This window comes from Lissotriton vulgaris, chromosome 3_1, assembly GCF_964263255.1.
Source record: "Lissotriton vulgaris chromosome 3_1, aLisVul1.2, whole genome shotgun sequence".
NCBI lineage: Eukaryota > Metazoa > Chordata > Amphibia > Caudata > Salamandridae > Lissotriton > Lissotriton vulgaris.
The window spans coordinates 634508267-634533449 of NC_141689.1; the positions used below are offsets into that span (position 1 = coordinate 634508267).

At 48.5% G+C, this 25183-nt stretch overlaps 1 protein-coding gene across 2 annotated transcripts in view; it reads left to right on the forward strand.

Annotated features, from left to right (window-relative positions):
* Positions 1 to 25183, forward strand: part of FAM81B (family with sequence similarity 81 member B) — a 750896-nt gene that overhangs the window by 638196 nt on the left and 87517 nt on the right. For both annotated transcript variants that reach the window (XM_086960923.1, XM_086960924.1), the window contains exon 8: positions 16478 to 16673. In XM_086960923.1, the coding sequence (XP_086817049.1) occupies positions 16478 to 16673 (196 nt within the window). The remainder of the gene's footprint in view (positions 1 to 16477; positions 16674 to 25183) is intronic.

Sequence of the window (25183 nt, forward strand, 5' to 3'; positions counted from 1 at the left end):
CAACAACAGGGATTAGGTGTCGGAGGGAAAAAGCAGCACATGAGGGGGAGAGCAACACGGGGACGAAGGAGAAGTATTGGAACTAGAAAGGAACAATGAGGGGGGAACAGGGAAGATTGGCAGGAGGGAGACAGCAACATAAAGTACGGGAAAGAGAGCACACGAGGGAGAGAGTTGGAAAACGCATACGTTCCCATAGAGTGCTTAGAAAAAACAAAAAAGTATCTCACTAAAAGCGGGCAGTAGGAAAGAAGCCAGTTAATCAAAGAGATGATAAAGAGGCTATGCTTCAGTAGAGGGACCGGACAAATATAAGATGGGACAAGGAAAGCCATTGAATAAGCAAGCAAATGAGATGGACTATAAAACCAATAAATGGTAACCAATGGATGGGCTGTAAGCCCCTGTAAGTTGTTGGTACGTCAACAACAAGTCTTCTGCAACCGGACAGCATGCAATGTCTGATAAGCTAGACATAATGAAAAGCAACCTGGACAAAAGGAAGCCAAAGGTGCGCAGTGAGAGCATTTGGCAACATTGTGAAGCTTGTCAGGCTCCCATCTCTGGAGGGCAAGTCATGATCTTGCTTTGGTGTCCCACCACCTTGATGCGGAAAACTGGTGGTCGCCCATCGCTATGAATACTCATACACCTACAAAAAACAGAAGAGGGACCCTGAACCTAAAAAAGATACGGGAAGGGGTAACAACCCACCAGGGAAGCAATTATGTATAACAACATGAAAAGGCAGTTCCCAATAAAATAAAGGACCAATAGGTTCCAATAGTAACGATTGCCCAGGCGCTTCTTTCTGTCTGGCTGTTGAGAGTTTTTTTAGTTGTCTGTATTTAGATGGATGTTCTGATTTGTGAGTTAGTTTGTGATTGATTGTATCAGTGTATGATGTATGAAAAAATGTTTTATTGTTCCTTGTAGCTCTGGGCTGACGCTATATGAATTATATATGCTGTTCTACTCATTTAAGTATGGACTTTCTTCTATGCAATTTTGTATACATATAAATGACAATAAAATGATTTAAATATACCCAGTTGTTCTGTGGGCAATTGTTACTATTGGAACCTATTGGTCCTTTATATTATTGGGAACTGCCTGTTCATGTTGTTATACATACTCATACACCTACTCCACTGACATGACTTGCATCCATTTAATGAATGTAATCTGTATGGACCAAAACTTGAATGATACAACTTTCAATGGTTGAGGGAGGCCGAACTTTTTCACCACCTGTATGTGTATGAATGGTATAAGCTCTGCAAAGGCTACCTCTAGCCAGTGCTAAAAGGTTTGAGAAAAGAGGTGGACCCAGGTCTAAATATAAGATCTGAGACAAGAAAGAGAGTACTGAAAATCAGTAGATTACTAAAAACTAATTAGCGCATTCCTCAACACAATTGGTTATACAACATTTACAAAACAGTTATTACAATGCATAACCTTTACAGTGTCGTCATTACAATGCTTATGCCTTTACCATGCATGGCATTACAATGAAAGTCTTCACAACACATACCTTAACAACCAAAATGTAAATATTTTGCAGGTAAGTTTATTATATCTGTGTGTGTGAGAGTGTGTACATATTTATATCACTGAAAAAAACAAAGGTTATAGGGGTCAGATTTCACTCCTACAAAACCAGAGAAATTCAGCAGCTATAGTTAGTTGAGCTAACTATAACTCACACCCCCTCAATGAACTGCTTATGACCTCACATAATACATCACTCATGAAATGGTCAGTGACATCACTGATGACATCTCAAGTGACAGCACTGATGACATCATCCACACAATCTCTGACACACCCACTCACACTCCAATATAACCTTTCATACACCCACTCATACTTCTACACTAGCATCCTCAAAACCACTAAAACACCCCTTCCAGTACATACACACCCACTCAATGATTCATAGGTCTACACACACATCCACTCAGTCACCCATACAGGCCCTCATACACCAAGTCACTCACTAATACAGCCAAACTGATATATCCACTCATACACCCATACAGCCACTCACACACTGTCAGTCACTCATATAGCTACTCACACACCTACTCACTCACCTATAGAGCCAATTACACAGCTATTTACTCACCTATTCAGTTAAACATACAGTCACTCACTTGTTCATACAGATAATAACACATACACACCCAAACAGCCCCTCACACATGCACTCACTAACCCATACAGTCACTACCACAGTCCCTCACTGAAACAGTCACTCTCATACCCCATCACTCACCTATACTGCCTTTCACATATCCAGTTACTCACCCATATGCCACTGAAACATCCATTCACTCACTGACACAGCCACACACACGCGTATACAGTCCTTCACTTACACACTCACTAACCCATATGCCAACTGACTCACCCACTCACTCATCCCTGCAGGTAGTCACACACCCTCCCACCCACACAGACACTAATTCACCCATACAGGTACTCAGACAACCAAACAATGACCCATACAGCGACTCACATCCCCACTCACCAATGAAACCATAAAACCTCTTAAACACCAACTGACAGACTGATACAGACATTCAGACAACCTAGTCAGGGACCCATACATTCACTGAGACACCTAATCACTCACTTATGCAGTCAGTCACATGCCTATTGAATCATCGATACAGGCACACATACACTTACTCATTTATCAATACATATTGGTGTATATATTTAACACTCAAACATTTTAAAAACACTCACAGTCACTGAATGATGTCATCAGTGATGTCATTTGAGATGTCATTAGTGATGTAATATGTGAGGTCATAAACAGTATTTCACACTAGTGATGGAAGAGGGTCAATAATGAATCTCCCACCCCGAACCTCCTAGACAATCATTGTACACACATAAAGGGGTGGAGAGAGGTGAACATAAACAACCCCAACACGTCCCACAAAACAAAAAATTGATTGTTTTGAGAAAACTGCCCTCACTCACACACCGAAGTGTGTGACATGCTTCATCATCGGGTCTGCCTACAATACGTCCAGGTGTAGCCACACTCTGGACGGAGCATAAGGGGGGTGAGATGTTTTAAACAAAACAAGACCACAGAATACCAATACGTGACCAAACAACATACATATAACAGAAACATATAAAACACAATTAGTGATCAGTGAATATCACCAAGTGGCTAGAATAGGTGCGCAACACGTGCAGTTAAGGGAAATAGTGTTTAAAACTGGTTTGGAGATACCAAGCAACAACTTTATTAGTAGGTTCCACAACCAGGATTAAAAAGAAAAAAGTATGGGTGCTGTTTCCAAGAGACAGATTAAAGTCCTCTAAACAGCCCTCCTCAAACTGCCTTTGCCAACATGTTTCGACCGACTTACTGTGCCAAGGAGGTCACCCCGGTCTTCTTCAGGGCATGTGTCACCACCAGTGCCACTATCGGTCACACCGTAATTCAGTTCGAGATCCGATATGTTAATCACATATGATTCCAGTTGAATCAATATGTGTAGAGGGGCTCCCAACAATCCGGAAAACATATACGAGTTTATTGCATTTGTAAACTCGACATGGCGTCTCGCAGGCCGGTGTCTCAAGAACACAACTGTTCCGAGGAAACCTCCTCGTGGGTTAGCCTGCTGATTAGATCACAGTGCATTGCGGGAGAGCGAGTTATAGTTACCTCAGCTAACTAGAACTGCTGAATTTCTCTGGTATTGTATGAGTGCAATGTCAGTCTAACTATAACATCTCCGTAACCTTTGTTTTTTTTCAGTGAATTTCTATAGTTTTTAACTAGTAATCGCATTTGCAGAGTGGTGGAGAAAGGGGGCTGGCCCTTCAACCAGCTCTCAGGAATCCCGCTGTGTAGGGCTTACAGGAGCTACCAGGAGGGCTTCTTGGCCCCCAAGGTTCCTCAGGAGTAAAGTGGACTTCATCCCCCAAACAGTATTGCACCACGTGCTGAGCCACGTTTGCAAGTGGTAGAAAAATAGGGCATGGCCTCCAAAGACCTCTTAGCAATCCCGATGTGTGAGCCTTACTGGAGGTAACTGGAGGGGTAGTTGGCCCTCAAGGACGTCCTTAGAGACTAACTACACCTCCTGTTACCACCAGTAAGACCCACACAGTTGGATTACTGAAAGGCTGTCATAGGCCATGCCCCCTTTCTCCACCACTCTGCAAACGTGCCTCCTGATGCACTTCTGATTGGGGAAATAGTTCACCTTAGTCCTGAGGCCCTCAGGAGTAAAGTGGAATTAATTACCCACCCAGAAACATGCCAGGAAGTGGTGGAGAAAGGGGGCATGGTCTTCAAGTCCACCCAGCAATCCTGCTGTCTGAAATTTATGGGAGGTAACAAGAGGGCTTGTTGGCCCCCCCAAAGACCCTCAGCATTCAAGGGGATTTAATTCCCCAACCACCACTGCACCAGGAGGCTTGTTTGAAAAGTGGTGGTGAAGGGGGTATGGCCTCCGGCGACTTGCCGGAGTTTTTTTTTTTGTTGAATATTTGCTGCGTAGCCCCCTTCCCTCATTCGATTTCGGCCCCGGGAGCCCATCCCCCAGGGTCAGTCGTTTTTTGTTGTTGTTTTAAATGGGGAGCTTCCCTCCCCCAGCCGATTACGGCCCCCTGGGACCCCATCCCCTGGGACCCGGCCTTTTCCTTGTTTTTAAAAATAAAGGAATGGGGGTCAGCATAGCACCCCTTCCCAAGGCCTGCCCTTTCTTTTATTTTTTTCAATTGGTGGGGGATGTGCAGCTCCCCTCTCAAGCCCAAATCACCCTGAGGCCAGGCCTTCATATTGTTTTAAATAATGGGGATGAGGGCCTGTGCGGCCCCCCTTCCGGGCCGATATTGTCGGAGGACCCCATCCCCGGGACATGGCCTCTCGTTGGTGACCAGAGTGGGAGCCTCAATGCCCCTGCGGTCCCTGTCATCTCCCCGCCTGCTGTGGGAGCTGGCAATGCTTTTGAACAGAGGGAGCTGCAAACATGCAGATCCCTCTGTCTAAAAGTAATTCTGCTCCGCTTCATGGAGGCTGGAGCATCTCCCTTCCATGAAGCTGAGCAGTGTTTGCTCTGGTTGGCGGGAGAAGCCATAGCAAACTGCAATGTCCCGTAGGTGAGAGCCAGCCCTGGGAGTGGCAGTCGCTAGGGTCATCTATGGCTCCACAATGGGGGCCACGAGGCCCCCCTCGAACATTAATGAATTATGGTAGTGGTCCCCAGGGCTGAGGGTGCTGCACGGCCCTTGTATGTAATTTGATATAGAGTTGCCGCGGGGAGGTGGCAGTTTCAGCCACGAGATCGGGAGTGGTTGCGGTTCCACCAGGACCTCAGTTTTATATCTTAGAAATCTTTAAATTTCTCAGCAACTACTGAACGGATTTAAACCATTTAACAAAAAAAGGGCACTCTCTGGACTAAGAGCTACCTTTCTGCCAAATTTGGTGTAATTCCATTCAGCAGTGTCTACAGTTTCCTATGGAAATTATCATGGGGAAAAAGCGTTTTAGGAACCCCCTTTTTCTTGGCCCCCGTTTGACGGATCACTTCGACATTTCCAAGACAGCAGCTGAAGTGATCATCAAACTAATTTTTAAAATGTCATGAAGACTTATAAAATGACTCCAAATATATAGGCAACTGAAAAACAACTTTTTAATAGAAATCAGGACCTCACTATATCTGTCTACTGGCGACCGCTAGTAGGTAATATATGTATAAGACTTTATACTTAGTTTCAAAATACTTACATTTTCGTTGTAAAGGCATATGTGTGGATGTGTGGTAAAGATATATGCATTGTAATGACAGCGTTGTAAAGGCATGCAAGGTAATGCATGCCTTGTTCTGCCATGCAACCACACAAAAGTTGTCAGAACATTAACACTTAATTGAAGCGTGTGTTCAGTTGAATGCACCATATATTCGCAGTATAACAACCGCAACATAAAACAGTTGATCTGCTTTTATGAATATTCCTGCAATTTGTAGGACCTGCACTGAGATATTTTGGACCAGACCATTACAACTATTAACCTCCTCCTACAAACTACCAAGGGACTTTCATATACCACCCAGCCCCGCGGTATCAATGCAGACAAATCCACAGCAACGCACACTCGAATGAACAGACCCCCTTGAAACGAGGATTCATTAAATCAGATGGTGATTTACTGGGTTTAATTCCCTTCCCGCGCCTGCCACTCTGCGCTGGGTCCTTCATTAGAGTAATGGAACTCTTCAGTCACATCCTTCACCAGGGTGACAGTTGCCAATACTGTGACATCCGTTGCCCGGAGCCGTCCAGATGGAACCGTGTTTATACTCTGTTTTTACATTAACTCATTGCCATTTGTCATGATCTGGGCCCGGCCCCGATGCTGAAAAACATACCGGGAAAAAGTTGTTTGTGGAAGAGAAAAAGCCCTGTTTACTCAAACATTTGCGGGGCGGGGGTGAAATAAGTAGTAGGAAAAGACAATAGAAAAGGTTCACATTAAAGCTGCAAAGCATATGATATGTTAATGACGATGTATATGGCTGTGTTTTTCACATCAATTCTTTCTAAACTAATGGATTAATTACCTAAACGCTTAATTAGAGCTAATTAGGGCTGAGTCAGTGAGGTTAGATCTGTACAGTACAGAATCCTTCAGTTGGGCTTGCGTGTGTGTGCAGTGCACAGCTATTTCCCACTTTATGTACATTTTATTGTGCTTTAAACATCATCTATGAATGTTGAAGCATAAGCATGTGTGTGTATAGTATTAACGTAGAATGTGACAACCATCCAATGTCTTGGCCCTCTCTGTGTCCAACATATGCATTTCTTAGAGTTACAATTTCCTGTGGGGGTTGTGAGCGTTTTTTGATTTATCTTTACTACTTTTTTCTGGTAAATAAAGAATTGTTATTGGCCGCATTTTCCCAAGCCGCAGGCCCAACATAAGCCCTAGTGTGACTATCTCGTCAAAACTAACGAAGCCATGGCGCTCTGCCTCCACCCTGGGTAAGGGCTAAAAAGAGCCCAACCATCAACCATAAAAAACAATAATAATAAAAACAAAGAAAGGACACAGGAGACACCAAACCCACTCACAGGCATATGTTGAGAGATTAAATGCCACCAAACAGCCACAGGGACAGAAAATCAGGCTCAGCCTGCGTCCTTAGTAGGCTAAATGAACAAGTCACTTATCTCCAGTAACGCCTTATCCTGTATAGACTATGGACCAGAGGTATCAAGCGTTTTCCTATTCGCAAATGGGCCGATTCGCAGATTCCGCCCGTATGCTAACGGAAAAAAGCCTTTTAAGATGTATCATCCCAAAAGGCAATTGCAAAATAGGGAATCGCAATTTTTGCAATTACCTATTTTGTGAATGCATTCTCTTAATGCAATGCAGGAAACGCTTTTTCAATTGCGACCCTGCTTTAAGGAATTGCAATTTACCATCAACTTCATGTTGGTGGTAAATTGCAAATCCTTAGAAAAATGCACAATTTTGTATTTTTCTAAGTGCAATGTGCGCACATACATGCCCTTAGGGCAGGTATGTGCGCCACATGTGCACACATGTATATTTCAGGGGTGCAACAAGGTGTCCTTTTGGCACCCTTGATATTGCAGCGCAATTTGCGAGTAGCTATTGGGTACTCGCAAATTGTGCATGCAATTCCCATTCATTCCTGTGGACCTCTAGGCCTCCCTTCCTGCACAAAAACAATCCTGCCTGCAATAGAGTCACCGTCTACATTGGCACTAGGCTGCTGAAACAGGGCAGCGCACGGAGAAAGAACAGGAATGCACCGAATTGCTTAAAAACTGAGTATTCCTGTCGTTTCACTTTGCCATTGGACACCGCAGCAAGGCTTTGTGCTGGCTGATCTGCCTTACACCAAAATTCCATAAATGAGCCCCCAAATGTCCAGACCCAAAAAATGGGGAACATCTTGATAAACCCCACAATCTTCCTCAGCACAGACAGTGGTTATTTCTCTTGATATGTAAATCCACCAAGACAATGTGGCAGCAGAGTCATGCAGACATTGATATCAGCTAGACTTGCAGAATAGAGGGAAGAATTTCAAGAACACTGCCAAAAGAATTTGAGCACCATCAACGACCCAGTGATATTGCTTACAGAATCCACACTCACTATTAAAAGAAGGATAAGGGCCATAAGCAACACTGTTCATGAATCCTTTTAAAAAAATTCCATTTTAACCACAAAGAATGACAATCGTAATCAGTGTGGGACTGAGAGAATTTCTCTGGTATAAAGAACCTGGCTGGATTTTGATCATTTCCCTGCAAAGACTTTCGCTGAGATGGGTGTTAAGAAGCTACCAGGAAGGGTTTTGTTCATTGGAAAATAAGGGTAAGGGAGAAAAAAGCAATCACACAGCTGTCGCCCTAAAGAGATTGAACAGCATGAAGAAGACTTCTAAAGTAAAACCGTTCTTCACCTCCAATGTGGTATTGGCAGATAATGCTCATAAGCATATGTTCTGATAAAGGCAACACAGATAGACAGCCTGAGTAACACCCTCCTGATTCCATCAATATGACAGCAATGAGGAGTCCTGCAGGCTTCAGGAGTCGTCCACTAACGAAGGAACCAGGTGGACAAAGCTATTCCAAAGAGACGGCAGAATTAAGAATCCAGAAGAGATTGATCCAAAGAGATGAGCCATAATACCCAAACGCGGAGATAGGGGTAAAACATTAAAGTTGAATGATGGATTACCAGTATCTGTAATGAGATAAAAAGAGAGTGAGAAGATGATACAACATTAAAAAGTTGCGTATCACCTGCTTCCACGTCCATCGCTAGTTAAGGAGACCTGAAAGAAGTGTGTATGTTCCTACTCCCTGACGCTACCCAAAAGTGATTATTACCACTTCCTGTGATAGGAGTGCCCTAGCGCCAGGAGTTCATGTTCCACAGTCTCAGCCCGCTCAATGCACCCAGTGTCTCTGTAAGCCCAACTGATGTTTAAAATGTAACTGCTGTATGCGCCATCCTGAGAAGTACATCAGTATGGTTTCAGAATCCCTACTAATTAGGGTGCAATCATTCTACTGACTAGTGCCCTTCCAAACATTACAAATCTGTGAATTTTTATAGGTTCCGTTGTAAATTACGTCACAGTCAAATAGCCAGAAACCAGTCAGGTGAACCTTCCTGTCTTCATCATGCCTCCATATCTGGGAGTATTCTACTATTGTTGGATTTGGGATTTTCCACAAGTCCACTACAAATGGACTGGGATTACCACAGTGTTCTGAGTTCTGAAAATTCGCAGTCAAGACCTTAAGCTTCACATTACTGGGCTTTTCCATTAACCAATAAAGTGTAATAAGGCCCAGATTACAACTACAGGGCTAATTCCATTTCAGGTTCAAACTCACATTTGCACCTTTGAGGGGATTCCAAGATGGATGGTATTTGCCCATGTGCTAACTGCTAATGTGATCATTTGCCCTCTCACAAATTGTGTACACCACACTGTTTCTGGCAGGTAAAACCTGGTGGGAATCTTATTGACAAATAGCATGAACTTAATATTTGTAAACACACACTCTCCAGCATGTGCAAACTGAGTTTATTGGTGTATGAAATACCTTACATGAAGGAGAACAGCAATGTCCACATGCCCAGAATGAAATAATATGTACATTTCAGCTTCAGCATCCAGGGGCCGTATTACAGAATGTCCTAAGGGGCGCAGCAGGCCTGTGCAACTGCTTTGTGCACTCCCAGGGCACTTGGGTATTACAAATGGTTCAGCAAACACTTGTGCAACCCCTTCTGTAATACAAATAGCGCTGATGCACATTTAATGCCAACACTATTTCAAGAGGGCGCTCCCTCATTTGCATGGGTTTGTGGCCCCATGTAAATTAGGGAATCTCTTTACCTCTGCGCCCATGCCAAATTATGGATGCGGGTACAAAGGCAAAGTCGCTTTTAGGAGGTGCACTGAAAGTGGGCCGCAAAAAGGTGGCACACAGTCATTGCACCCTCTGATGGCAGCCCTCTGGCGGCGGGTGCATCACCCACTGCACCTGCCTGCAAATGGATCTCTAATCCCTCTTTAAAGTGTCAAGAGGTTGCCGCCTGCACTGTGAAACATGGCACAGCTTTGAAGCAGCCGCTCCGTATGTTACTTGAAGGTGCTGCTCCCAGAGCAGAACGAGTTCGTAGCTGCACTTGTGGCGGCGCATTTACTGTAATATGGTACACTTTCCCTGTTTGTGCGTGGCGCACCAATTTAAAGGTGCACCCCGGCGCAAACAGGAAAAGTGAATCGTATGTGTAATTGGGCCACAGGTTTGCTATGACCTAGGGTCTCACCATCTTAAGATCTCTGTCAACAGGGGGTGGCGGTCTACAGTAGGATAGAACCACGGCGTTGTATTAAATAAATTATTTTCTTAATTTAAAGTAAAAGGTTCTCTCAATGACCTCATTTGATGTGCTGGAAAGGACAGCTACAATGGTTCCTTATTTGTTCGTTTACCATACGTGATAGGAGCTCCCAAACACAACGGTGCATGCAAGGACCACACATTTCCTCTTTGAGCTATCTGGATCCATCTGTCATCCAAACCAGCAGTGGGATCAACCGCTGCGCTGCGTCACAGAGTCCGGGGACCTCCAAGTATGGCTTGGTGGCATTTCCTCCGGTACCTAGACTTTTACCGGCTGTTGAAGGGACCATGCTCGCACTAAGCCAGCATAGTGAGTATCTAGAAAGGGCAAGTGGGGGACCAATAAAAGTGAACAAAACACAAAAATGTAAATGGTGGCGCATGGAGACAGTATGCGCCCAAAGCATTGATCACCTGCTCTTGTAGGTGGGCGATACTTGGCAGCTCTGATGAGAAGGGGGCTTCTTGATGCTGTGTGAGCTTTTCTGAACTCATAGACTGGTAGGATTCTCCAATGGTTAGACCTTCACCTGCTTGAAATCAGCCAACCAGGGCTTCAGCAGGTCATCAGGTGTAGTCATAGCCTTGGGAAAATGAGAAACCGGTACCTGAGCGTCCAGGAAGCACCACAGCAGTGTCCTTGCAGGTTTGTGTTGATACAGATCTTCCCTGAGCTGGAGTGGATCTTGAGCTGATATTTACAGTCCATGGCATTGGGGGAACAGTCCAGGGCTTATCCGTACCATAAAAAGGCATTCTTGAAGCTTATATTTGCATGCGGCTAGGTAGAGGCAGAGATTTCCCCTAGAGGGGGAGGGATATATGAAATGGTAGGCCATACCCTTCAGACAGAATGTGCATGTGCCTATGTGATACTGACACATACAATTTCCTGGGGCTTGGTGTGATTGGAAACTTGTGTATTTCCCCAGATAGGGCCAGGAGAAGTAGGAAACCAGACGGATGAAAAAGTGATGGATGTGTGTGGCCTTGACTCTCTGTATGCTGCAGCCACTCCCTCAATCTTGTATTCTCCATTTTATACAAAACAATTTAGGGTGTTTCATATAACACGAGCACCAAAAGGGATCGCGATCAATCTTTCATCCAGACCTGTTTCTTTTTCTGGTGTTTGGCATCAAGCAACACCAAACACACATTTGTGAACATTCACTTTCTTTAATGAATAAAGGAAGAAGCGACCGGATATTTACAAGTGAAGACTAGTAGGAATCACCTATTGGTAGAGCTACTGTACCCCAATAACCCTAATATGTTTCTACTACCAGTCTGGACCTGGCAAAAATGGCTCAGGGGGTCCAGCGACTCCACCCCTTGCAGACTACAGGGTAGAAATACCAACCGATGGTCTCTGATTTCAGTGCACAGAAGCAGCGGCTCTAAGAAGAAGCACAGTTGCATTTCGGGGTCCCTTGGAATTAGGGACCCCTTAAACTGTGCCAAAAAGGGAAAAATACCGGCAGACCACTGAGTGTGTGGTGTGAGTCTTGTGGAAAGTGCTAACTTCAGGTGGAGTGTGTGGTGTGGTGAAAGTAGTACTGAGCTGGCACAATGTCATGTGTGATCCCTTGGGAAGGTATGATCAGGGCCACCGGAATTATGCGATTGTTCGGCCGCAGCGATTTTCCCATAATTATAGATATGCCACTTTTGTCACATAATCCATCCTCTGTTGCATAATCTGCAGATTTTAACAAAACACATGTTTTATCTCCAATTGTTCAAAAGTTACTAAAAATGCTGCAACACATGTTGCTGCTCAGTGAAAGGCCCTTTGCAAAGCTGGACCTGTCACTTTCTGTTTCTTATTGCTATATTTGGGTACTAAACTCATACTAATGAGGTGCAACCAATGTCCAGACAGTGTTACCAAGTTTAAAAATGACAAATGTATGAAGTAATACGGTTACAAAATGTGCTGCATTATGCTGCATAACTAGACTTTTCTCGCTGCACAATTTGCTCAACTCCCCCGCATAAGTTGAACCTCTCCTGCCACATAATTCTAGTGGCCCTGTGTATGATAATTTGGTTGACAGCACTTTGCATTCAGGGACTTCCAGTTTCATTTAATAAATATGTGTGTAGTATCCTGATGTTATGGATTGCCTCTCCCATATTTCCCTGTCCCTGGCTGCTCAGCCTGTGTGAGTGTTCTGAATGGAATGTTTGGTGTGTGGGCTATGAGTGGAATGCTTGGGTGACTGAATGAGGGATGACAGTTGATGGATGGGGCTGAGCAGCTAGCAGGCTACTCCCGGTGGGGCTGCTGTGGTATTATACCTGGATTTGCTCTACCTGTTTACCTGCCTACCTGCTACTTGAATAAACGTACGTTGACTTAATATTTCCAGCGTGGTCCCTGATTACTACACTTATTTTTGGCGATGAGTTAAGGACGTCCGCATGCTCTACAGTGGTGCAAGTAGACATAAAAAACTTCAAGATGCCTCCTACATCATGCTGGGAAGGAGCCACTACATGGAGAAACCGATTAACACAAGTGACAGGAACAAGACAAAACAAATAAGAGTTACATGAGGACACACAACTGTGTCACTCTAAAGACATTATTCTACAAGTACAATATATGAAACTGGTCCAGCCCCAGCACGCAGAGCAGCCCCACTGGTGTCCATCACATCAGACAGGCCACATACAAGCGTGCTGTACAACAAGATACTTCATGGACGCTGCGCCGAAGTGAGCTTTTGAGTACAGTAAGCCTATATCTTCACTACATTGATACTGCGCAGTGTGTGTGCCTGATAACGGCTTGTGTTGGAGCAGACCTTCACTACAATGACGTTGCCCAGAGTGTGTTCCTGTTCATTGCCTTCATTGGAACTGAGCTTCCTACTCAGTGGCTCTTGCACCAGTACTTGCCAAGAGACATGTTTGAAGCTACGCTGTCAGAACCACTCCAACTTTTTCATCTCATCAGTGGCAGTAGCTGGATGAACGATGTCAGGTGACAAGACATGTTTGGGGCCAAACAGCTGTGGTGTCAACAAACCACAACCTACAGTACCTACATGGATCTTCTTCTCTATGACGTTCCTGTGTTGATACAGTACAGCAATGTTGGGCGCAGGTACATGCCGGGAGCCACTTGGCACAGCATGTCTCAACGAGCCGCCATTTTCTTCTTCCTGATTTCATCACTGTGTCCTAACACTGAGGGGATGTTCGTTTTATTTATTGCCACGCAACGCTCTCAATGAGGTCTTCAGCTTTCATGGTTTTGAGGAGACATCGTTCAGGTGTTTGAGTATATATATTCCTCGAGGTGAGCCATGTTGACTTTTGGTGTTTGGTGACAATGTTAGCAGCTTTAAAGCAGATGGCAAATTTTGTGGGTAAAGACATGTCTAGTTATTCATATTTTGTTGGAATCTCCACACAAGCAGCGGGGTTATGAACTGTACTGTATTGGCGTCATCTCATTGTTTGACACTGGTCTGTTTCTAGCTGTTTTGGAATGTGGAAAGTGTGGCATTTAAAAGGATAGTAACATCTCACAGAAACGCTGCGTTGGAAGAATTAGCTTCTCGTCTTGAACTGGATCGTTGTGGTGAGAACTTTGGTGTCTCTTATCTTTGTGTCTGCCTGCGGTGTGACTTTGAGAACTTAGGAATTCGCAGGTTCTTTTCTTCATTTTGTGCACAGTCGGGAAATGTGAACAACGTGTGAGACATCGCTCAGTGGAGGACTTGTTTCTTCATTTTTAATCGCAGCATTGTTTGTCAATGTTATGTAATGCAGTTTCAAGAGGTCATTTTTACATGTATGTTTGTTAGTTTTGTTGTGAGCACAGAGAATGACAGTTTATGCTGGAGAAATTAAAAAGTATGCATGCTATGTTTTAAATTCAATCAATCAATCAGTGACACTTATAAAGCGCGCTACATACCCGTAGGGTCTCAAGGCGCTGGGGGGGGGGGGGGGGGGGTGCCGCTACTGCTCGAACAGCCAGGTCTTCAGCTTCTTTCTGAAGGAGAGGTGGTCTTGGGTCAGGCGCAGGTCGGACGGGAGGGAGTTCCAGGTCTTGGCGGCCAGGTAGGAGAAGGCCTTCCTCCTGTAGTCGCTCTTCGGATGCGGGGGACGGCGGCGAGGGCGTGGTTGGCTGATCGGAGGTGGCGTCTGGGAGCGTAGAAGTTGACTCGGCTGTTGAGGTAGCTCGGGCCTTGGTCGTGCAGGGCTTTGTGTGCGTGGGTGAGGAGGCGGAAGGTGGAAGGCGGAAGGTGTTGCTTGGTCTAGGTCCCTGTGTGCATAAGACGCCTTGCGCTCCACGAGGTTTTGTTGCAGGGTTTGATTCCTGCGTGCATAAGACGCCTTGTGCTGCACGGGTTTTTGTTGCAGGGATGGATTCCTGCATGCATAAGACGCCTTGCGCTGCACGGGTTTTTGTTGCAGGGGTGGATTCCTGCGTGCATAAGATGCCTTGCGCTGCACGGGTTTTTGTTGCAGGGATGGATTCCTGCATGCATAAGACGCCTTGCGCTACATGGGTTTTTGTTGCAGGGGTGGATTTCCTGCGTGCATAAGATGCCTTGCGCTGCACGGGTTGTTGCTGCAGGGGTGGGTCCCTGCGTGCATAAGACACCTTGCGCTGCACAAGGTTTTGTTGCAGGGGTGGATACCTGCATGCATAAGACGCCTTGCGCTGCACAGGGTTTTGAACATTTTCTGACTTCATGTTTGTCCCTATTGGTCGGTGGGGGGCAGGACATTGGGTATTAGTCCCTCTAGTCCTCATTCACGTACACATTTTCCTTTGCTTAGGGTAGGGGACAGGATGTTGGGTACTAGTCCCTTCTGTCCACATTGACTTTACTCCTTACATGGAGATGTTACATTTGTACGTTTTCTCTTTTTTTTCCTTCATAAGAGGAGGGAGATATGTATTATTGTTTATCCGTCTTTCTCTATAGTCTTTTGTTCCTTTCCCTCTAGTGATGTATGTTTCCCTCCATCCCTGGGTCTGGGCTCTAGATTCATCTTGATTAGTTATTCCCCTTGCGATGTTGTTTTTCCCTATTTACTGTTGCTGTAATTTTATGTTTATATTTAAATGCTGTTTTTATCTTTTATTCTTTGTTTACGTTACATCATTCTTCTCTTAATTAGGGAAGAGGTATGTACTACCCTGATGTTATGGATTGCCTCTCCCATGTTTCCTTGTCCCTGGCTGCTCAGCCTGTGTGAGTGTTCTGAATGGAATGTTTGGTGTGTGGGCTATGAGTGGAATACTTGGGTGACTGAATGAGGGACGACAGTTGATGGATGGGGCTGAGCAGCTAGCATGCTGCTCCCGGTGGGGCTGCCGTGGCATTATAATTGGATTTGTTCTACCTGTTTACCTGCCTACCTACTACTTGAATAAACCTACGTTGACTGAATATCACCAGCGTGGTCCCTGATTACTACAATGTGCCAGCAAGTCCTTCTAAAAAAGATGGGCGTTAGCCAAGGAATAGCGCATGTCATGGGAACATATGACAACTATTATGTGGTATGTGCGGTGTGGTGGATTGTTAAGTCAGAGGTGGCATGTGGAGTACAGAGTATGATGTGGTGCAAAGTTGGGGTCAAACGCTTAGACTTCCTTGCCCCCACCATCATCCCAGTGCTGTAAAGATTGTCATCAACTACTGCTAAAGAGAGAGTCCAAACGCTGATGCAGCAGAGAAAAATCGAAGACTTAAAAGTTATTTTGAATACAAAGTTGCAAAGGCGGTCTTTCTTGATAAATCACTGCAAAAATGGCCTGTGTGTGATATGAAAGATCATTTTGAGTATTCCACACTTTGCAACAGCGCAAAAGCTTATGAATAAAAAAATATTCTCTTAACTGGAATAAAGAAGACCATCTGAACGACTGAGATAAGGAAGTTATTAAGTGGACATTTTGTTGGTTGCCTGCCCTGTGTAAAGTGAAGCACTGCCTAACAAAGAACTGTCGCTCATCCCACTCGAATTACTTTCACAGAATGCGGCGGAAAAGAAAATGGAAGAGCAAATGCATCACCTCAGAGTGCGCTTAGAAAGCTCCGATGACGTGCAGCGGCTTGAAGCGGAGCTGAGCGGCGTGAAGCACATGGAAGAGAAAATACACGCAAGGATAACGAGGGTAGAGAAGGACCTCTGGGACGAGCTGGAAGAGATCAAGAGCGAATACAGAGCAGGCAAGTAGCCACTTGTTACTGTGAAGGGTTGTTTTTATTTCCGAAACAGAGGCAAGGCAGAGGCTCTTCCCCCGTCCAGGACCCCTCGAGACACCACTCACCCGAGCCCCACAATTCACAAGAATAATGGGGCCAAAGGGTGAACTTTACAGGATAATATTCAAATATATTAGGGAAAAGTTAAATATGTTAAGATGGTTCTGTAATAGAACAAATTCCAAAACCCATTATCCAACAATGTTAAGCGCCCTAACAAGACCCGTTCCACCCCCTCACACCATTTGCAGACTTCTATTTGTCCTATCCTGTGGTCGACTTTCAGGGCACTGGATACAATGTTAACCTCTTGGGAATGGACAGGGAACGGAAGCAGGCTGCAACTAGCACGTGTGAAAAACAGTCAAGTGGAGGCGGGCTTGGGCTACACGTACATGAAGTTGTATTACACAGCTAAGCAGTTCCAACATGCAGTGCTGTGGTGCGGTGAAGAAAAAAATCCAAGAGGCACAATAGAGATAGATATGCCTCCGCACTACCTGATGTAGAGGGCGACTCACTCAATCGACCTCCATAAGATTGTTGTTAGACCTGGCATCTTTTGGCATGGTCTCGCTTGACTGTTTGGCTTCCGATCTCTTGTTTTTTTTTTAAAAACTTTATTTTGCAGTATAGTAAAAAAGGAAAAAATAAAAAATAGGCGACATACCGCCACGAAACCCCACACAGGGGGCGCAAAGAAGGGGGAGGGACTCATCCAAAGGGGAAGGGCGATAGAGCTCCATAGTCCATCCATAATAGGGATTCTAGTCCAACATAGGTAGTGGTAGAGCGAGGCAGCGCTCAAAGTCCGCTCGTGGCTCTGTAGCCCTCCCCAGGCATAGTTAGTCGCAGCGAGAGAAAAAGGGGAAGGGAGAACAGAAGACGAACACCCCAACTATCCCCCACCCACAACCCTCCCCAACATCACCCTCCCCCCAGTGACGGCGACTAGCACTCATAGCACTCAACACAGGCATTCTTGAAATCAAATCTGGAAAAGATGGAGAGATCGCAGCGTTGGCGGGCACACAGCTGAGGGCAAACCTCGGGACAGAAATCTCACAAGTGGACCCCAATTGTACATGAAGTTCTTAAAGTGCCCCAGGAAGATGTCAGAAAGGCGTTCCATGCTTAACAGACGCCACAGTCGGGCATGCCACAAGGAAATAGCCGGGGCAGAGGAGGATTTCCACGCTGCCGCTAAGGTCTTTTTGGCCGCTCCCAAACACAACCACATCACCCTCTTATCCGCCCTAGTCTGGTGTTCAAGCAGTGGGTCTCTAAGTCCCAGTAGGACAAAGTCCATGGAGTTCGGTATCGGGTAACCCAGGATGTCTCTAATGTGGGATAGTATCTCAGCCCAGTACGGCTGGATGGTAGGGCAGTCCCACCAAATATGTTTAAAGTCTCCTAACATTCCACAGCCCCGCCAACACCTATCTGAAGTAGCTGGGAAGATGCTGCGCAGCTTGGAGGGATATAGGTACCAATCAAAGATGACTTTCATATGTGCTTCTCTGAGATCAGCAGAGTGATTGTGCGCTGTCACGTCTCTCCATAGGGCCCGCCATTCGACAGTAGATATGTCCCTCCCCAACGTGGATTCCCAGTGATCTTGATATCGTGGGCGTGGTGACACGGCAGAGTCTAATAACAGTTTATACAGGAAGGAGACCGCACCCTTCATGGTAGTAGTGTGGAGAAGGAAGGACTCAAATTTCGACAAGGGTCTGGTAGCCGCGTCCACTACTGCAGGCAATGTAGCCCAATGCAGGAGTTGGAGATGCCTGTAGCGCTCCGTCGGGAGGACACCATAGTCCCTCATACAGTTGTGGAAAGTGAGGGGTTCGGTGCCATGGAACAAGTGGGTGAGTGCTCTACAGCCACCCTCCCTCCATCCGTCAAACGGTCCCTCCTCCAGGGCCGGTGGAAAAGCCGGATTGAAATGAATTGGGGTGAAAGGGGACGGGAACGTGGTCCAGCGGTCGTCACCGCTCACCGTGTCCCATACCTTCAGCACCGTGCTCGTGGGGGTGCTAATGTAGGCATTCCTGGGGCGGTCCGCCTTAGGTTTCCAGGCTAAGTCCCAAACGGAGCGGCCCGCCACGATACGGTCCATGTGGAGCCAGTGCTTCTCCGACTGCTGCTGGGACCACTCTACTATGACCCTCAGTTGGGCAGCTTTGTAGTATAAGTGCATGTCCGGAAAACCCACCCCTCCCTCCAAGCGTGGGCGCCTCAGGACGTGGAATGGGAGCCTCGCTCGGCCACCCTGCCAGACATACCGGAGCATCATGGTCTTCAATTGGCGGAAGTAGTCCAGCCCTATCGGAATAGGTAACGCCTGAAATAGGTACAACAGTTTGGGAAGGAGCACCATTTTAAGGGCGTGCACCCTGCCTAGCCACGAGATGTATTTAGGCTTCCAGCGTTCCAGCTCAGCCCTAACGGAGGACAGCATCGGAGGGAAATTAGCGTGGAACAGGGCATTCACGGTAGAGGTCAGTCGTACTCCCAAGTAGAGCAAGGACTCTGAAGCCCAGGCAAGTGGAGTGAGCTGTTCGGCCGCGTGCACCTCCCCCGCCGAGAGAGTTAGGTTGAGGATGTAGGATTTATCGAAATTCACTCTAAAGCCCGCCACTCCCTCGTAGGCCGAGAGCACTGAGTGGACATGTGGCAGCGACCGCGCCGGATCCCTGATGGACAGCAGAACATCGTCCGCAAGGAGCGAGATCTTGTGCTGTTCGCCCGTAAAGGGAAGACCCAAAATCCCCTCATTATCCCGGACTGCTAACGCTAAGGGCTCAATACTCAGAGCAAAGAGAAGGGGTGAGAGGGGACAACCCTGGCGCGTCCCTCGGGAATGGCGAAAAGTCGTGGATCTATGGCCATTGACCAACACACGGGACGTGGGTCCACTGTAATTAGCCTCAACCATCCTTACGAACGCGGGTGAGAAGCCGAAAGCCACCAGAGTCCGATGCAAAAAGCCCCAGTCGACGCGGTCGAAAGCCTTCTCCGCGTCGAGCCCCACGAGTACCGCGGGTATGTGGAGGCGCTCCGCCTTCTCGATGAGGTGTATGACGCGGCGCAGGTTATCATGGGTCTGTCTGCCCCTGATAAATCCCGATTGATCAGGATGGATCAGGGCCGGCATCAGGTCCTGCAGCCTAGTCGCCAAGATAGAGGAATACAGTTTGGCGTCTATATTGAGGAGTGCTATCGGGCGGTAGGATGAACAAAGGGTAGGATCCTTCCCCGATTTGGGAATAATGCTAATTAGCGCTTCAGCCATAGAATCTGTGGTTCTGCCATCAGTCGCCATCGCGTTGAAGAGGGAAACCAGGTAGTCGCATATTTCAGAAGCAAATGTTTTGTAAAAGAGGGCCGTGTAGCCATCAGGTCCGGGGGCCTTGTGCAGCTTCAGGTTTTTAATGGCCTCCAGGATCTCCTCGCGGGTGACGGGGGAGGATAGCGATTCGTTCCATTCTCTAGAGACCTTCGGGAGAGATAGTCCCTCCAGGAATTTGGACTGGGCGTCGGGATCGAGAGCGTCACTCGAATAGAGTGCCGCGTAAAAGCGCCCGAAGATAGCTGCTTTGTTCGCGTCACTATGCTGGACAGAGCCCGCCGGATCGCGAATACCCCCGACATAGTCCTTCTCGTGCTTGTCCCGCAGTTGTCGGGCCAAATGACGCCCGATCTTGTTGCCCTGGGAGTAGGAGGTACGCCTGAGTCGCAGAAGGGTGAATTCCGCCCTGTTATTGTAATGGGCCCTCAGTTTCCCTCGGACCGCTGTTAGGGGGCGTAGGGTCACCCTAGACGGGTTCGCCTTGTGGGCCTGCTCCAAGGTAGCCAATTCCAATTCCAAAGCCTCCCTCTCCTCGCGCCGCAGCTTATTCAGGTTCGCGTTGAGAGCGAGGCATGTGCCCCGCAGGGAGGCCTTGCATGCGTCCCACGTGGTATACACCGACGTGTCCGAGGGCGGGTTAAGGAGGAAGAAATCACCAATTGCCTTACGCAGCGCCTTACACGACGTCTCATCCCGGACCAGAGCCGCCGGAAAGTACCACTTGCGCCAACCATCCCCCCCAGCGGCCCAGCGCAGTCCCAGAACAACAAGGCTGTGATCCGATAGCGAAAGTGGAAAAATATTCGCCAGCTGTACATCTCCCCGAAGGGCCTGGTTGAGTAAGATATAGTCAATACGGGAGTATGTGTGGTGCACGTTGGAAAAGAAGGTGTAGTCTCTGGTCTGTGTGTGAAGAAAGCGCCAACTGTCAAACAACCCTAGATCTCTCAACTGCTGCTTAGTTTTGTCCGAGAAAACGCCTGTGTCCGCTCTGCGGCCCCCAGAGCTATCCTGTCCTCTGTCCCACACCATATTGAAATCGCCTAGCATTATCAAGTGACCCTCCACAAAGTCCCCCATTTTATCCAGCAAATCCTGCAGAAAGCCATTCTGACCCGCATTAGGGGCATACAAGACAGCAAAGGTACACAGGCGGTCCCGCAACAGACCTTTCACCAGAAGCCAACGGCCGTCTCTATCCGCACTCACACCCATGGGATGAAAATGAAGGGAAGCCCGAAAGAGTAGGGCCACCTCTCTGTGCTTCGTGGCCGCAGAGGCCCTGTAGATAAGGGGGAACTGCCGATGACGAAGCCTCAGTTCGTCTTTCCTAGCCAGATGGGTTTCCTGGAGGGCCACTATATCCAAATGGTGATCTATGATGTACTTCCAGAGTTTCTGCCTCTTCTGTGGGGAGTGAAGGCCCTTGACATTCCAAGTCCCTACGCTAACAGGCATAAGGGTTCACACAGATACCACTCCATGTTCACCGTCAAGCAGCCACGAGGTCCGCTCCAGACTCGTACTCGCTCCACAAGCCAAACCCAAAGGAAACGAACAACCACGGGTTCTCTAGGGAAGAAACCCAGCCACAACCCACTCAGGAGGCCCTCCCGGTCACCCCGCGAGTCCCATGAGGCAAACACAATCCCAAGGCACATAAGGGTCAACAAGGGCAGTTTCCAGAACCCTACGCAAAACACAAATGAAAGCAACGAAAACGAACCTGTCATCACACATTCACCACACAGTGTCGCCGCCACCCCTCGAACTCCCAACCCCAACCCAAAACACCCCGTTATGACACCCATAATCAGTGCGCCAACAAACCCCCCCAGCACCCCTCCAAGAACAAAGAACAACAAAATGCCACCCAAGGCACTGAACCTGAACCTCGCAGTCTTCAGTTCCAGCAGGTCACGGTCCAAGAGTCCCCCACTGGACTGTAGTAGGGGCAGGGGAGTCCTCCTTGGGACCCCCAGGTCCGAAATCCGGGGTGTCTTCTCCAAAAGTACCTTAGAACCCCGAGGACCTCAGGCCAAGAGCCCTCTCCGACGCCACTTCGCTGAAGTGGGGTCAAGCTGCTCCAGAGCTCAGCTGGGAGTCCGCCACAGTGGCGGAGGCCACTGATGCCACCGCTGCATCCCTCTCCTGTGCACTAGCCGCCGAGTCTGGTCGCTGCCGCTCCGGGGATGGGCCCACCCTGTGCCACGAGGAAGAGCGCCGTCGCCTACGGAATGGCGAGCCACGCGCCTCCTGCGATGGCGTCGTCTCTTCGATGCCCAGCAGTTCCTTCGCCACCTGCAGGGAGTTGATCTGTCTCAGTCTATTCTCCCACCGAAAGACGATCCGGAAGGGGTGACCCCAGGAGTAGGACACCCCGCGCTCCCGGAGGAAGGCGGTCACAGGTCGGAAGTCCCTCCTCTTCTGCAAGGTTGTCGCCGCCAGATCCTGATAAAGCTGGGGGTGATGGCCCCTGAATTGTAATGAAGAAATGGTTCTAGCCTTCCTCAATATCCTCTCCTTCATCTGAAAGTCATGCACACAGACAAGGATGTCCGGCGGTGGGCCCCCACCTCTCCTGGGCAGCCCCACCCTGTGCACTCTGTCCATCAGGATATCCCGCACTTCTTCATCCTCTAGGATCTGAAGGAACAAGGCTTGGACGTACCCACGCAGGTCCCCCGCTTCGCCATCCCACGGGACCGCCTTAATACGGATGTTGTTCCTTCTGGAGCGGTTTTCCAAGTCCTCTGTGTGGGTCTGCAAGCTCAGATTCTGCTCCGTGAGACGTAGGATGTCCTGCTGGAGTTGGTGCACATCATTAGCCATGCTAAGGTCATGGTCCTCCAGCGTCGCCACCCTCTCGCCGATCCCATCAACATCCCTCCGCACCTCCCTGAGGTCCGAGGCCAGCTGTGTACGAAGTTCGGTAATGTCCTCCTTGATGGTAGCGAAGAGTTCCTTCATAAAAGCCTTGGTCGCCGGTGCTTCATCATCCGACTGTTTAGAGGAACCACTGGCTCCCGGCGACGCAGGTTGCTGCGATGATTTGGAGGCCCCTTCCTTCCCCTTATTCCCTCCTCTGCGCTGGGAATTGGACATGGCCGTGGTCTCCGTCTCGATCTTTCCACCAAACTCTAGGCAGACGCAGTCGGGAGGACCAGTCACCAGCAGGGGATTCACAGCGTCGGGCCTCCTGTCGGCGGCGTAGTACACCTTAACCCGTGTTCAAACAGGCGTGCCCAGTCGGCAAGGCGGCTTCCTCCTCTCGGGGCGTTGACTGCACGCCGATGCCCGGGTAGGCACCCACCTTCAGCGCCTACAGGACCACGCGGGCCGTCGCGGGAAGAGAGACCCCCTCCGGTGGTCAGTGAATGCAGCTCGCCACCATCAGGTCTCCGTGTCCTCCAGCCACGTCCCCCCCTCTACTTCAGGGTGCACGGGTCAGCTTCACAGAGCTAGCGGTCAGCTGGTTGCAGGTGTGGGGAAGACGCGGCGGGCGCCTCCAGCTAGCAGCACAGCGAGGACGAGCACCAAACAGGGGCACCCCAAGATGGCGGCGCCGGTCTGCACGGTGAGTCGCCCACCTCAGGTAGTTAATCGTCCCAACCGCTGACGCGGGTAAAGTGCTCCTTCGGGCAGGACCAAGCAACGTAGAGGAAGCGCCTCTGTTTCGCAGAGACTGTGATATGCGAGGTGCTCTCAGGGAAGCTAATGAAATGTCCCTCCCAGCTCACACGTGGCAGCACCTATGGGACGAGGAGCGTCCTCGAAGGCAGTCCCCAAAGTTTGTCCTCGATGCACAGACCCTCCCCAGGCTGAGGACTCCTCAATAACGCGGCGCTCTAGCAGGCAGTTGCAATAGTGGAGAGGAGCTCAAAGCGCCGGAAGGCCGAAAGGATTCCCCCGGTGCCGTCGGTCAGGCTCTCGCTCCTCCAGGGCCGAGGCGCCGCTCTCGATCCGCCCCCGGCTCAGGTCTCCCTCAGCTGCAATGCTCTGCGCGTCAGCGCCAGTACCTTGCGCTCCTCCGCCGTTCCGGTGTGTCTTCCGCCGTGCTCTGGTGGTGGGGGCAGCAAAGGCGCCCCGGTCGGTCCACCTCTGTCGGGGGTTAGGGCTGCCGTCTATGAGCCCGCCTCGCCGGGTCCGCCGATGCGCTCCTCCTCGCTGCACCCTGCAGGGACGCGCCTCGCTCTTCGTCCGACCCACGCCGGGGTCGCCAGTGGCAGCCGGGCCCGCCAGGGGCGAGACGCCGCTCGAGTCGAGGCCGGGCCCTCTAGCACGCGAGGACGCGGCTTCGCAGGCCGCAACTTGAACCGGCCCCCAGAGGCGTCGCTGGTTTCAGAACTCCTCTCCGGTGGCACCGGAGCACTCCGCCAGTCTCCGCACTTCGCAGGGCGCCGGGCAGCACTCTTGGGACCCCGCTATACGCTGCTTTGTAGGAGCGGCGCCGGAGAGGTTCGTAAGTGCGTCCTACTCCGACGCCATCTTGGCCACCCCGATCTCTTGTTTGGACCTTGTTTTGCTGGCTTAGGACTTTGAGTTCTTTGTCACTACGGTTCAATGCCAAAGCACTGTGCTTGACATATTCATACTGGTGATTGGTGTATATGTGATTGGCAGATTTGAGTTAGCTGTAAGTCCTTGTCCAGTGTTAAGACATATACCTAGGGCATGTAACTCAAATGCTACTAAGTGAGCCTGCAGCACTGGTTGTGCCACTCATGGAGGTAGCTCTTCAAACGTACCACAGGTTTGCCTTGGCGGGGCCTGTTTGTGCAGGTCACTGTTACTCAGCTTGGTATTTAAAAACTACTTGCCAAAGTTCTGCATGTCTCTCACTACATCTGAGTACTATCTGGGGGCAGGGTGCAGTGTAGGGAAGAGGTAGGGCATGTGTAAGTTTGCTATATATATGCCTTAGTAGTGAATAACATTGGATGGTGTGTTCAGTACTGTGAAGTTACTTCTCGCATTGAATAACATGGGAGATCTGTGAAAAGGCTGTTGAGCTGTATTTACTAACTGCAGCAGAGTAGCAGTATGGTGTTTAGTATTGTTGAATTAATTAGTAACGGCACATTGTCTCCGGTAGTGAGAGTGGATTTGACATTACTAA